We start from the raw sequence: 16163 nt of genomic DNA, 5'->3' as shown, positions 1-16163 counted from the left end.
TAGATCTATTTCATTAAACCCTCTATCAATGACCCAGTTGATGATTGTGGATGTGAACCTGGATAACAGTATCTTTACAGCTTTGCATGTTTTTCCACATGTTTAAAAATAAAAAAACGACAGATTTGGGATGTATTTTCCCAACAGGTGAATGGGATTACAACTATGATTGTGATGTGAATCTGGATCACAGTATATTTACAGCGTTGCATGTTTTTCCACATGTTTAAACATTGAAAAATCTGTAACACATATTTGGTATGTTTTTTTCCCAACAGGTGAATGGGATTCCTCTCATTGGTGAAACACACAAAGAGGTGGTCAATATTTTAAAGGAGCTGCCAATGTGTGTGTGCCTCGTCTGCTCTCGTATTCTACCCCCTTCAATCCCTGACAGTGAAGAGGAAGATGGTGATGATGCCTGTCTTACTTTGAAAGAGTTGCTGGCTGAGTTCAATGAGAAGGTGACGTTTGTTTGGGCAAGAACTCATACTTTTTTTTTTTTTGTAAACAATCTATCTTCTTTTGTATTATTTACAAATGTTTTTAAAGGGTACCTGTATTAGTCATGTATATAATATAAAATGTGTCTGATGTATTACAATTACACAAACTATGTGATTTATTAGATTTTCCTCTCTGTTTAGGTTTTTGTAGTACTTTTCCATGCATACATTTTATTTATTCTTGTATTATTTATTACTACGGACAACACAAGAATGTGTGTTGGAGTTATATTGGACGTGTCTGAAGCTGGTATTTATTGTGTGATGCTGCTGCTGCTGCACATCAGAGCACTCAGCTTCACTTTTTACATATGAGGTGCAACAGAGACCATGCTGCTTGACACGACTGAGTAGGAGTGAGAGTGGACTTATTTTAGATGAAGAAAATGCACAAGAGAAGTGCTGAGTCAGTGGCATAGCTAAAGCAATGGCTTGATGTCATTAAAAGAGTCTAAAGCAGTGGTTCCCAACCTTTTTTGGGTCGTGATCCTATTTTGATATCACAAATGTCTAGCAACTCTAGAGACTTTTTTTTTTTTTTTTTACAGTTTAAAAAACAATACAAGGAATTGACCTTGTTGGATGGTGCGAAGAACAAAAAACAAACCAGAAACAACAACAATAATAATAATAATAATAAATGTAAAAGATAAAATAAGGATATATTCATATATACAAGTTTTCTTTCTAGAATTAGTTTTTTATCATATTTACTAAGTGTGTTAAAAATACAGAGTAACCAGCTTTAATGCACCACCTCAGATATTCTTATACTTTATTTGAACCAGATTTATATTTGAGAAAGTTTAAGTATGGGATACAGTTATTTTATTTATTGTGTGTGATGTGTATTTGAAAAATAATTATAAAAAAAAAAAAATAGAAAATAGTATCTTAATCCGTTTTTGGCTAAGTTTTTTTAATTCATTTTTACTTATTGTTTACCAATTACTAGACATTTCAGGCGACACCACATGGGGTCCCGACCTCAAAGTTGAAAAACAACCAAACTAAACCTCGAGAATTACCTATGATCATTTGATTATTGTTAGAATTCACTCCAGGTGCCCTTTAACATTTTAAATCAAAGAAAGAATACTCAGAATGACAATTGATATGCTTTTTCTATCTGTTTCACCTTGATGTCCCAGCTGGACCAGGGCTGTGTTATTCCATGTCCTACAGCCGAGGACATCACAAAGCGTGGCGTGCCTCCCATGTCACCTCCTCTGGCCATGTGGGAGAGAGAGGCCCAGGTGGTTGAGCTGGAGAAAGACGAGTCAGGCCTGGGCTTCAGTATTCTGGACTATCAGGTCAGAGACGTGCCCCTGAGCCTTTCTACAAATAGAAACAAACTGGATTAGGTGGTAGAGTTGGGTTGAATAAGGTGAATACTCGGAACAAAGAAAAACAGACATTTGTTCTGTTTTTTCTCTGTGCATTAATGCACTAATGTATATGTTCAATGTTTTTTGAAGCTATGACAAGGCTTTGACTTTAGCTTTATAATAGTCTCTCTAATCTGTTTACATGTTGTTTACATTAGTAATGCACTCACCATTTTAGTTTACAGTTATATAAAATGTCTATGGTGATTGTGCAGCTGTGTGTACCGGTATATGTTTTTTCAAAAGTGATTTTTGTATATTTTCACTAAACTCTGCCCTTCATTCAATCTAGGACCCAGAAGACGCCACTAAAACAGTTCTGGTCATCCGGTCCCTGGTGCCTGGAGGTGTGGCTGATCATGATGGCCGCCTTTTACCCGGAGACCGGCTCATGTTCGTGAATGAAAGTGACTTGGAGGGCGCCAGCCTTGATTATGCTGTGCATGTCTTAAAGTCCACTGGCTATGGTCCCATTCGCATTGGAGTTGCCAAACCTCTACCGGTAAGTGAGGACTTTATTATTATTACTCGTTTGTTTTTTTTAACCAATAAAAAAAAACACTCGGCGTGTGTGCAAGCTTGTAAAAAAAGTTCAGTTTCTGGACGAACAGACACCGCATCAGGGAGATATTTGCTCGACACACACACACACACATGCACACACACACACACACACACACACACACACACAGACAGACAGACGGTCCTTGATTTATTAGATAGATATTAGCTTTATTTTTTATTCTAGTTCAATAGAGAAATATCATATTTGTGTGAAGTTTAAAGGTCAATTCAGTTAAAGTAATATACCAATTTTTTCATCAGAATTACACCTGATTTGGTTTAGCACCAAAGTATGAAATGTTTTCTGTAGCAAGCATATCTTAAGAACAACAGCTATAGGATACAGGAATAATGGATAAAGAAAAGCAACCTTGATTTTTCCAAATATCTAATAGAAAAACCTCCATATTGCATTTAAATCTAGATCGATGGCACGCAATTTGTTCTTTTTCCGCCCTTCCACATAGAGGGAATTAGGATTAAGCGTGAAATAGGCTTTAATGTAAACCATATAAACGTATCTTGGAGTGATTACTCACTGCTTTGACGTGATGGACATTTCAAGGTGTAAAATGGAATAAAAAAAAACCTCACCATCCAACAAATAACACCTTGGTATGAACACCTATATGTCTCTTAGATTCAGAATTAGCAACAATAATGAAGGAGTCAAGCAGATATTTTATACACGAGATTGAAAAGGGAGAAAGAAAGCCAGAATGAGTGTTGTTGGATTTCTGAAAGACTTTTATAATTGAAAAGCAAAACTTTTATAAGAATAAATTAAAAACTAAAAGCGATACCAAAAATATGATACAGTTCCGTCTTCCTACACTAGCTGTACAATCATTTTTAGGGGTGACTAATCGCTAATTATTTCTTGTTGACACCAGAATCAAAATGTAATGTCAAATTCAATAACAGCTTTAACATGGTATCACTACCTCCTGTGCTGGAGTTTTAATGTAATCACAAAAGCAACAACATTTTCCATTTGCCTCATGCAAACACACATATTTGACAAGGCAGCTGCTATTCCTTCTGTGACTCGATTTGTTTCTTTGATGAATATATGTTTAATTAATAACACTTACGATAATTGCATGGCTGATTAAACTCTCCTGTTGTTATACCTTTTTTTTCATTTTATTGTCACGCTGCTTTGAAGACGACACAAAAATATCTTTCAAACTAAATGTGTGGCTAGTTGTTAATAGTGATGAAGGTTAAGGCTAAACAACAAAGCAAAATAGGGACTTCTCTTTGATTTTTTTTTTTCTTTTTTTTTTTTTCTCTTTGATATTTGAATCCAAACAGCAAGCAACTACAGTACTTCCATGTGAAAAGCAAATATAAATAAAACCTTTATCACAGCATTACATGTTCAAATAAGGAAGAATGATTAATAAAATACATTGAGTCCTTGAATTTTACCATGATTTATCCATAGGCTATTGATAATATTTGTTTCACCACATATCATTAGATTTGACCTTACTTTTGAATTGAACCATTAAAAATGTGAACCTGTCTGTTGACCTACGTGTGACAGTGCAGCTACTGTGCACTTTATAAAAAAGGAATAACTTGTAGTGTCACACAGTTCTAAATATGTCTCCCCTGGCCACATTTTAGTTTTAGTCGTTGAGGTGAAAGGGCATTTGTCAGAATTATTTTGTTTCCCTCAACCTTTTTTTATTTTGTGATATACTTTTTTATTTCGAACAAATGCAATAATGCAAAAACAATATTACAATAAACAAAAGATTTGATGCAGATGGCTTCGCTCTAATAATAATTACATGTATTACTGCATACACATACTTTGTGTTCGAAAGGGAGTGGGTGGAAGTATAAACTTATTAGTGCCACCCCTTTTTCTAAACTACAGTTACAATTAATCAAGCGTCAGCATCCATTGTTACAATTCATTTTGGAACATCTTCATATGATTTCGATTAAATACACACACAAAAAAACAATTTTACACACTTTCAAAATTGTCATACAACGTAAAGACATTTTTTTTCACATTTACACTCTTTAATTTCCACTGGCAAGTTGTTCCACAATCTTATTCCACACACTGATATAAAACAGCTTTTCCTTGTTGTCCACACACTCACAGACCTAAAATGTATTTTATTTCTCAGTTTGCAAACCTTTGTACGAGCTTTTGAATGTTTTCAGGTAATAATTTATTATTGGCCTTAAATACAATTTGAAAAACAACTAAATCTGCAAATTTGAGTAACTTTGACTTATGAAACAATGGGTTTGTATGATCTAAATATCTGGCGTTAAGTTTAACTATTGTTTATAAATTTGATTTGTAAATTGTAATTTTGGTTATATATATATATATATCAATGTATACATATTTACAGACATGTGAAATTGATAAAATGTTAAGAACTTAAGAATAAAAAAACAATGTGTGCATTTTACGGCAATAACTTGTTTACCCACATCATGAAGAATGTTCAGCTTTCTAAACAAATGTATAACAACTGAAAATCACTAAAGTGATCCTAAAAGACAAGAATCCAAAACTATTTTGTTACTCAAAAATGGATTTTGAAATTTGGCCAATTTGCCCGCACTACTTTTTTCTTTGCAATGCAAGAATACAAAATGAAAACGACAAAACCGTTAAACATGGACACATATATTAAGGAAATCTTCGAGCATACACTATATGTCTGATAAAATCGAGTCAAAAACTGACCAAAAGACCTTTTGTGGAGTGTATTCTAGAGTTCTGGCATGAACAAAAAGGTACAGATGAAGAGGTCTCTCGTGGAAAAGAAAAAGAGGCAATCACGCAGTAACAGCACAGATTTATTATAGGACAGAAAAGGGAAAAACTGATCAGAAAGGCTGCTATTGGCTAATTACATAACAAAGGGGGAGGAGCACCTGCAAGAACTTTGTTACGAGATTGTCTGACACTGAGAGATAATCTCTGTGTGAACAAGACATGAACTTATCTGAGAGAAACAACACTGGGGAAACAGAGCTTTGAGCATACAGGGAGGGAGAAATACAGTATATATATATATATATATATATATATATATATAAGCTCAAAATTAGGAGAACATGCAAATGCTTTAAGAATGCAAACCAAGATATACATAGATACAGTGACGTGCCGTGAGCACTAGGGTTGGGTAGGCAGGGCGTTGCAAATCGAGATCACCAATGTCAACACCAATGACAATTCCATATGTTTCTGCTGGCAATTGTTAATTCAGTTCAATTCAATTCAACTTTATTTGTATAGCGCAATTAACAACAGTCATCTCAATGCGCTTATTAAAATCTAAAATTCATAATAAGAAAGAAAAAACCCAACAAGATCCACATGAACAAGCATTTAGCCATCTAACAAAATCAAGATCGTAAAACACCATTAAAGAAACATAAACAATTATTCAGTATAGCCTCCATACTCTCCCAACAAGATATATCTCATGACACGGCAGCGCATCCTACCATTCACTGTAGAAAATATGAACAATTTTCTGACCTTACCTTTGCTGAAGGTCTAGTAGCTCAGGTGTTGGTCTCCCATCTTTTAAAAGCTGTCGTTTTTCTTCAAAAAAAATTAATTAAAACAAATAATCAAGTCACCCTTGGGAAGGCACTGCCTACCTTGCCTACCCTGACTGCCCGTCGCTGGTTTATATAAATATATATATTAATTTTTTTAATACCAAATATATAATAAACAAATTGTACAGAAATGTGCAGGTATCAATGAGTCAAATGTTGTGGGCAGTGGCTTAGTAACAAGGTACAGAGAATCCAGTTACAGTGCTTCTACATTTTTAATGCGGCAGAGAGAGCCACACAATGTTGGACTACACTACACGCACACACACACACACACACACACACACACACACACACACACACACACACACACACACACACACACACACACACACACACACACAGAGAGAAGTTGAGAGCAGTACAGGGTGTCTCATTTACACTCACCATCCTCAGCCTTTTTGCCTCCTTGTGAATTTACTTTCATAGCTCACAGCACGCTCCAGGTTTTTTTTTTTTTACCGCAAGTTCAATTTGGAATTTTTGTCTTCTCAGCTGGAACTGTGCGGCGGCCTGACGCCTATCTCAGAACGAAGCACACTAGCATCCTGCGATGACACTGAGAGCTACACTCAGGTCAGCGTGCTAGCTGAAACTGCAGAGGCCAACCTCAATACCAACGCTTGCAATTCCTGGGATAACAGCATCCATCAGCTGTGTTACACGGTATGGAATACAGGGAAAAAAGGAATTACTTGTACTGTCACACAGTTCTGAATATGTTTCCCCCACATTTTAGTTTTAGTCGTTTGTTTACTGGAAAACACTGAGGTGAAAGGGCATTTATCAGAATTATTTTGTGTCCCTCAACCTTTTTATTTTTGTGATATACTTTTTTATTTCGAACAAATGCAATAATACACAACAATATTTCAATAAAGAAAAGATTTGATGCAGATGGATCCTCTCCAGAAAAAAAAAACATATACGTATACTGTATTACTGCATACACATACTTTTAAACCCAAACCCATAAAGAAGCTTAGGCATCCATTGTTCCTGTTAATAAATTCATTTTGTAATATCTTCATATGATTTTGATTAAATACACAAAAAAAACAATTTTACACACTTTCAAAATTGTCATACAACGTGAAGACACTTTTTTCATATTTTTTTTTAAATGTTTTAAATATCTACACTCTTTAATTTCCACTGGCAAATTGTTCCACAATCTTATTCCGCACACTGATATACAACAGCTTTTCCTTGTTGTCCACACACTCACAAACCTAAAATTTATTTTATTTCTCAGTTTATAAACCCCTTCCCTCTCAATGAAGAGCTTTTGAATGTTTAATAATTTATTATTGGCTTTAAATACAACTTGAAGAGTTTGAAAAACAACTAAATCTGCAAATTTGACTTATGGAACAATGGGTTTGTATGATCTAAATATCTGGCGTTAAGTATATATATATATATATATATATATATATATATATATATATATATATATATATATATATTTACAGACATGTGCAGCAACACTTCAGTACATTGTGTTTTATGACAAATACAAAGAAAGTTATGCTTACTGCCATACAAACATGAGATTGTGTAAGTCATCATTTCAGCTTCTCTAAAAGAGATTGCTATGCCAGTGTCTGTTTCAGTGGTTCTGCACTGAGGAGATAAATAGAAGGAGAGGCATGCTGTATCAGTATCACTAGGTCACGTACAGGGAAAGTGCTCACTCTTAACAGCTTGTCCCTGCATTCAGAGACAAACTGAGCCCTAATGAAGCAGCCTTTTGTACTTGCTTTTGCTTAATTACACAACAATTGGCCGTCATCTAAAAGTGCTTAGTGCTTATGTGACATTGGGAAGCTTCTGACATGAGGGCATTCTGTGCTATATACAGTTATTCATCAGGGTTTCTCACTTTCTGAAACACACCGTGATGAACAAAGAGTGGGAGCAAGGGTCAGTATTGTCATCAAAGATAAAAGTGTTGTAAAGGACGCTTTAGGTACTCTGCATTGCTTCGACTTTCAGTTAAGATTCAATGAAACAGTTTCTGAGGGTTTTTTTTAGTGCTTACTGTATTAGAGGACTGCATCTGCTTTTTGCTTCAGTAATAATTCAAAATATTGTACACTGAAGTATTTTGTGTATTTTGAGGGAGTAAAATACCTTCTAGCCATTCTAATCATATAGGGCTCTGATCTCCCATGTGTGTAAGTCTAAAAAGCAGCCACTGCTGTTTTTGGCTATTCTCCCCCTGTACTTAAGTCAGTCGCTGCGCGCCTTCATCCCAGTGACGCACTGTGGGTGGCGCAGCCCTGAAATGTGGGTGTTCCCATTCAAAACTGGCTTTACGCACATTCTCCGGTGTGCATAAGTCCTTTTCCTCCTAACGCGCTTCTAACCCTGGAATAAGTGCAGCGCCCCGATAAGGTGAAACATTATATTGCACTAGAAATATGGACTTAGTTACATTTGAAGCCACATGGACTCGTGCATCATGCAGCAGCAGCTGTGATCACTCAGCTGCTGCTGCGCGATTAATTAAAACTCTGACAGACACAGACTTCTGTCCACGTTGGTCACAGTGATTCAACTATTTTCATACAATGTCCAACATAAAGTTTGATCCACTACAGAGTGAAACAAGCTGTCATATTCAGATGAGGATGGACCAGAAACTGTTCCCACACATATTTTAATGAGGCTCAGGTCACTTTAAACAATTTATATTTAAAACTGCGTATTATGAAAGCCAATAATTGTGTTTCACTGCAAACATCCCTCTGTATTAAAGCAGCCGGGTTATTTCCTCACATCTCCAGCACATCTAACTCGGTCACGCTTTACAGTGATGATGATGATGATGATCAAGGAGAGAGATTTTAACTGTGACTCGGACAGAATCACACTGCAATTATCTGATCAAATCAACCTGTTATATTGTTTATCAACGAAGGCGTTTCAAATTAAAAGTGAGCGTTTATCATTTTCACGGATTTCAATGACATTTACAAGCGTTGGGAAAACTCCAGGTTCCGTGATTTCTAGACAGCCCAAAAAAAATACATCACCGCCTCCTTTCCTTTAACCCGCCTTCATTCACACTTACGTGCTTTTTGGCTCCTTACGCGCGGTGGGCGTGTCAGCCGCCTGGACCGGAGAATACGCGTAGGAGAGAAGCACGTAACTGCAGGCGCGCAAAGTCCAGACGGGAGAATAGACCCCATAGACATTTAGAGTAAGGATGGTTTTGTTCAAGATGATTACTTGATTATAAATGTGTTTGCATCAAATTTTAGTGTTTAAACTCAAATCTTAATAAAATCTCAATGTTACTCTCCAATCTCAATAGAAAATTCAAGCATCAAGTTAAGTCTCAGAACCAATTTACTCCGGCAATTCTTTTTACTCTTTTGCCATGAAAGTCTACTTTGTTTGGGCCATGTGAACATGCAATCAAAGTCTGGAGTGAAGCAGGCAAGGGAATTATAGAGTGTTTCTTTTGGTTCTTTTAGCCAGACTTGAAACGTTTCTAAATGAATTTATGCCTCGGACAGAGAGCTGACTGACAGCTTCAGTGCAAGCAAAGCAAAAAACAAAAAACATTAAAATTGACTTATATGCAGATAGAAAACAGTGAATAAGGACAGGCATGTGTGGATGTTTGAAGAAACTCGTCGGCAAATGAGGTTTTAACATCTTTAGGGCACAGAGGAGAGAAAGGTGAGGCAGTCACTGACATGCTTTACCTTTACCTTGTTCTTCTTTCTGCGGTATTACTACCAAAAAAATCTACACTGTACAATCTGTGATAGTGGATCAAAAACAAGCATCATCACGGTCATATAGGGGTTTGTGTCCATGATTTCCTCTTGAAAATATTCTACAAAACTGATTATTTGCACAGTGGCTTAGTGGTTAGGACTTCTGCCTCGCAGCAAGAAGGTCATGGATTCAAGCCCTGGGGCTTGAGGGTTGTCTGTGACTGTGTTTCCCTGCGATGGACTGGCGCCCTGTCCAGGGTGTACCCCCACTCAGTGCCCAGTATGAGATGGAGATAGGCACTGGCAGACCCCCCACGACCCTGAAAAACAGGAACAAGCTGGTCTGAAAATGGATGGATGGATGATTATTTGTTAAATATACTATGGACGCTTATAGTCATTGACATAAGTTGCAATGCTAGCATGCTAATTAAGCAATATCACACGAGAGGGAGTGCTATTGTGCTAAAATATCAGCACTGGTGTGATAATCTACTCTATATCAACACTCATAGATTGTCTCCTATCCAATCAAATTACTTTGTTGGAACCAACTGTTGTATACATTTCGATAGCCCGCTTTTTTGTACATAAAGGATATTCTATTCTGGCAATAATATGTACGGTAGCTATATATATCATGGTTCTGGATCACTGACTTCTTTTTTGTGCATTATTTCGACAAAAAAAAAAAAACCTCTTATTACACTTACAGTCACATATTGTGTTTGCTGTCTCTTTCTCAGGAAAACCAGTTGCGTCATCGTTACAGTGCAATGGAAGATGCTGATAGCAAGCAAACCCCGCCTCCTCCACCACGCACCAACTTTGAAAGGAAAATCACTGTTGTCCGGGGCAACCGTAGCCTTGGTATGTTATCCATATTTCTCATGATGATGGTGTCTTGGTGTGTGTACGTTACAGGCATGGCAATGTTGACATTCATAAATGGTGGTGATGATGGCTGAAGGAGTTTTGTAATATTGTGGTTGAGATACCTGATAGAGCGTTTGACAAATGTTTGTGTGTGTGTGCATGCGTGCATGTGCCTATGCATGTCGGAGAGTGTTTATGACAAAGTTCTGAATAAAATTGCATTTATTTTAGGTAATAATATGAAAGAAGTCTAGCTGTTGGCTATCAGACAAAGGGGATGATAGCGTGAAATGAGATCTTGCACTTTTATTGAGGGGCACTATGCAAAACATTGAAAGACAAACACATTCCTCTCTGGAAAACAAGCTTTTATAAGTCACAGCACTACTTTGAAATGTAAAATGAATGTTCCTGCACTTAGAATGTGATGGTCAGAGCCTCACAATGTCTGTCTATCGCTGGAATATTAGAAAAGATATGATTTCACAAAAAAAAAATCCAAATATGGAAGGTTTACAGCTTTTGTTTGATTGTGGTCTTTAAAATTTTATTCTATTTGCTTTGACGCAAAAACAAGCAACAAAGTTAGCAATTTGTTATGTAGGCTGGAATAATTGGAAAATATAACATTAGGTGCCATCTACAATACTGTTCGTTAAAGTGAAACACATTTTTAAAGTGTGTATATGACAGTACTCCCAATAAAAACCTTTTTTTAATGTCTTAATACCCTAAAAAAACTATTTTAAACTGAAGATTTTGCCTTTATCATGTTAGAAATGTCTTCACGGCCTACAAAGTCTTTGTTTATTTTTGATTGATCGATATATCGCTCTAACTTAAGACTTTGTTATTTTAATAACAGCACAGTCAAAATAGAAACTATAAATTTGTTACAAATTGTATTCATTTAACAGAAGCTGTATTTTTTACAGTTGTGTTTTTGTGCTTGTCATCTTTGGATTCTGAGACATAAAGCGACATTTCTTCACGATTTTGTGATGTCTTTAAAAGCATGTGTCTTCTGTTTGTCCTGTCAGTGTCGGTAGACGTGTCTCAGGTTTCTTGTATCCAGGCACTATGATTGTATTGTAATTTGAGTGTAAAATAAAATAAACAATAAACTATTTATATGAACTGAAAAATCTCAGTCATTTCTTTGAGGTTCTTCAAATTCTGTACGACCATAGTGTTGTGGATGTGCCTTGTTGCTACGCAGCTACCTAATTATTGTCTTCCTGTGTGTGCGCGTACGTGTGTGTGATTAAGTGTGTGTCTTTCTGCTTGAGCCTCTCTGTGTTAAGTGTTTCTGTAATCCACCTAGTGTCTAGTTTGATAATGCTGAAGTTTGGTGTTTGTCCGGCTGGCATGTGTTAGCCCTCCATGCACCTGTGACCTCAGCCCTTTAGCGTTAGCGTCCGTGGTTGAGCGCCCTATGGAACACTGGGACACAGAAGGATGATGTCTAGCATGTGTAGCCATGTTTGTGTGCTAAGCTGCCTAGTGCCCATCTTGATTATGCTGATTATGTCACTGTCAGGTGTTTGTTTGTGCGACTGTCCGTCTGTTTGGCAAGCAGACAAAGCAGCCTTAGCGAACCCCCCCACTTACCTGAGCTTGTGTGTGCTTCTTGTGTGTCTATGTGTTTGTGTGGCCGTTGGCAGGGATGTCGGTGAGTGCTATCAAGGACGGCTCAGGCATGCTGGTGCGCAGTGTCATCCAGGGGGGCTCTGTTAGCCAGGATGGCAGGCTGGGGGTGGGGGACGCCATCTTGGCCATCAACGGAGAACCTACCTCCAACCTGACAAATGCCAAGGCCAGGGCCATGCTCCGCAGTCACTCTGTCATAGGGCCAGAGATGAGGTGAGGCCCTAAAGCGTTAGGGGGTGTAAAGGGTCAATTACCTTGTTCAATTACATTTGAATTACAATTACAGTGACCAGCATTTTTCCATTTACAATTAAATTAATTTTTTTAACCTCAGAAACTCAATTACAATAACGTTCTCAATTACTAAAGTTCAATTACAGTTAATCACAATTACTGAGCCTGAAATAAATAACCCAATAAAAGTTATCCTTCCTCTTGTGTTAGCTTTCTGTTAGCATCTCTTATGATAGCTGGTCCTAAATCAGCTGTAAAATACACTTAAAACTAATATCTATCATCTAATTTCTGTCTTATCTGTTGGTTAACTTATTAGACTTCTTAATCAATGAAAATATAAGTTTTAATATTTTTTGGTGAGGGCATCGGAGCCTTTTTGTGTCAGTAATTTTTTCTAAAATGGTAAAATGTGGGAAAGCTTTACATAAAAAATATTTTAATAATCGTTAACTACATACGTGTAGAACTGTACATAGAACTGTAACAGTGTTCTCCAGTTTTGCATTAAATTACAATTGACAATTTTAATGGAATTTCTATGCCAACTCCAATTACAAATTCAATTATCTAAACTCAATTACAAATACGACAGCAACAGATTTTTAAAAATTACAATAACAATTATAATTAATTATAAATTACGCTATTACAATTCGAATTGACACCAACCCTGGTGTAAAGCTTTACACTGAAACAAAAGGGATTTGTTCATCATAGATTATTACGGTATTATAATCTTCCACTGGTAATATTTGTATCACTTTTTCAACACAATTTCCACACTCCTCATGTTAACCTAACGCATAATTTGTATCTGTTGTTCGATGGGTCTAGCTCTTCCCTCAACATTTACAAAACAAAGTTTCTTGTAACACCACATGGTTCAGTATATTTTAACCAAAGATAGACCTCATGCCATGAAGGATTCCATTAGATTTAGGAAGGGATCCAGAACAATGTACTGATTCTAGAAAAATCAATACCTCTACTATGAATCTGTTATGTTGGGTTAGTTCCTCAATTAACCCTACGGGTTTAACCGGATCAGCTCTGGATTGCCCATATTTGGGATTTTTCAAAAAATTGGGGGTGCCCAAATGTTCAGACTAACTGTATTGTTATTGATAGGGATATACATTTCTTACAAGCCTTTAAAGTGTGAATGATCAGGATTACTGATCTAGATAAATGACAATATTTGGCAAAGAGTGTATTTGGCACATGGCTGAGTGCTCTTGTTTAAAAAGCAAGTGGTTTGGTAATTCTATTAAATAGTCCAGTGTTGTATTAAAAAAAAAAAACACATTTTCAAACGAACTTGAAAACAAAAGTAAATAAAATATTTAATTTGGTGTATTGACCATTGAATGTAGTGGTTTTCCACAGGTCTGGTTTCAGGACGCCCACTATCATCCCTGCAGCTCTAACCCGACAATTCAAACCTATTTATCCAACCTTCCTTGAAAACAATAATAAACTCTCATCACAAAGTAGCGATTCAAACTTTTGGTGTTAGTTATGGCCAATACAATACGTGTGTCCTACTGAAAACAGAGAACCTCTGCGTAAAATAATGAAGATTCCCACTGCAGTCATATTTCACGGAGGAAAAACCACTGGTGCAACTATTAAGCCTTTGACCCTGCTGTCTTTGGAAGGCCATAATATGTGGTAACTGTTACAGTGGCATTACATGCTGTGAGTCTCTATTAGAAGAGATTCATCAGGTAATGACTAATGTCATTAGTGCCTATATGCATCTCGTTCTGTTACAAGCCAAGTTATATGGTATGAAATTAAAGGCTCTGGTACTAATGGATCTAAGACATGACAAATGCACACGGATGTTTTCACTTATTCTGGCTCATTAGACGACTGCTCAGGTTCATATTTAACTGGATCTCCACGTATGAACCACTGAAGCCATAAAGGTGTAACTTTTAACTTAATGCAGCAAAACTAATAGATTGTATTTGGTAGATGTGAAGAAACCGTCAGATTGTTCCTATAAGAGCCTCGATTCACGCACCAGGTCGGACTTAATCCCCTAATATAACATCTGGGTACAGTCATGAGAAAGTGGCACTTCTCTGGTACTCTTCATTTTTATGTACACACCAACCAGTCATGACCATTTCTAATCTGCTTTATATTCCAAAGTTCTCCTTTTGCTACCAAAATAGCCCTGAACCATTAAGTCAGATCCCACCTGAAGTTCTGCTGTGGTGTCATTGGTACAAAAACATTAACAGCAAATCACTGAGGTTGGGAGAGAGCATCCCATAAATGTTTGATGGGACTGAGATCTTAAGTTGTATTCTTCAAACTATACCAGAACCAATTTTGTTCTCCGTGACAGTGAGAAATCATCTCCTGGAAAAGGTATAAGTCATCAAGATGTAGCTTTTTTATTAGAATGTGTACATGCTGGCCAACAATGTAAAGGAATATTCAGTAATATGAGTTAATGCATAGTGGTGTGAAAAGGGCCACCATACTTCCCTCAGACTGCCCCAGGGTGACTGTAGATACAGATGATTCTTTATTTTAAAAGTATAACTATTGCAAATGAATATTGAATAAATCTGAGAAGAAAATAAAATCTGATCATAACTTTATAAATTCAAAGAGGCCTCCATAAATCAAAGGAATTACGATGCATTAAATGGTAAATGGACTTGATTTTATATAGCGCTTTATCACCACACTGAAGCAGTCTCAAAGCGCTTTACATATCAGCTCATTCACCCAATCACTCTCACATTCACACACCAGTGGGACAGGACTGCCATGCAAGGCGCTAGTCGACCACTGGGAGCAACTTAGGGTTCAGTGTCTTGCCCAAGGACACTTCGACACATAGTCAGGTACTGGGATTGAACCCCCAACCTCTCAATCAGAAGACGACCCTCTACCACCTGTGCCACGGTCGCCCATGTTAGTTAACTTGGATTCATTGAGTCAATCCAAGGTGTTTCACACTATAAATTCATAAGAAAGATATATACATTTTTTTAAGATAAATTTAAAACAATGTTACATTTTAATGTTAAATATTAATTTATAGTAAATAAAAATGTAATCGTTTTGAACAAAACAAAAAAATTGGTCCAGGCTTACTTGTGTTTTGAAGAAGTCATTTTATTTTTCCATTTTCGGGGGGTCCGTTGAATAACTAATGAAGCTTGCTTCATTCAGTCCATGTATAAGTAACTTCTGAATGGAAAAGCACGAGCCCAGTGTTTCCAGTGTCTTAAAACCGTCTCAATGCATCTATTGGCTTGCCTTACTTCAATGGAGATTCAGATTCTGATTAAGAATACTTTATTTATCCCCGAGGGGCAATTCAGTTTGCAGTAGTGAGTTGGGTTGCAGCATGGGACAGAACATTACACACACATCCACATTTTTATCTTATCAGCCAGTCATTGTGCAGGACAAAAACAGAACAGCCACGCTGTAGGCCACAGCAGTTCCAACATTGTGATAAAGTGCAAAAGTGGCAATAAATAAATACAAATAGATTCAAACCTAAAAACAGCACATGAGACACATCTCATCTGGCCCTCTCACTAGTATTTAAAAGCTTG

General features: G+C 36.8%; 1 protein-coding gene across 1 annotated transcript in view; it reads left to right on the top strand.

Moving 5' to 3' along the window:
* Positions 1-16163, top strand: part of LOC114462871 (multiple PDZ domain protein-like) — a 66065-nt gene that overhangs the window by 13535 nt on the left and 36367 nt on the right. Inside the window, exons 15-20 of the mRNA XM_028445957.1 lie at positions 279-464; positions 1658-1819; positions 2187-2396; positions 6572-6742; positions 10557-10680; positions 12351-12549. Coding sequence (XP_028301758.1) covers positions 279-464; positions 1658-1819; positions 2187-2396; positions 6572-6742; positions 10557-10680; positions 12351-12549 — 1052 coding nt within the window. The remainder of the gene's footprint in view (positions 1-278; positions 465-1657; positions 1820-2186; positions 2397-6571; positions 6743-10556; positions 10681-12350; positions 12550-16163) is intronic.

Source organism: Gouania willdenowi, chromosome 1 (assembly GCF_900634775.1).
Source record: "Gouania willdenowi chromosome 1, fGouWil2.1, whole genome shotgun sequence".
NCBI lineage: Eukaryota > Metazoa > Chordata > Actinopteri > Blenniiformes > Gobiesocidae > Gouania > Gouania willdenowi.
This window is presented reverse-complemented; position numbering and strand designations above follow the sequence as displayed.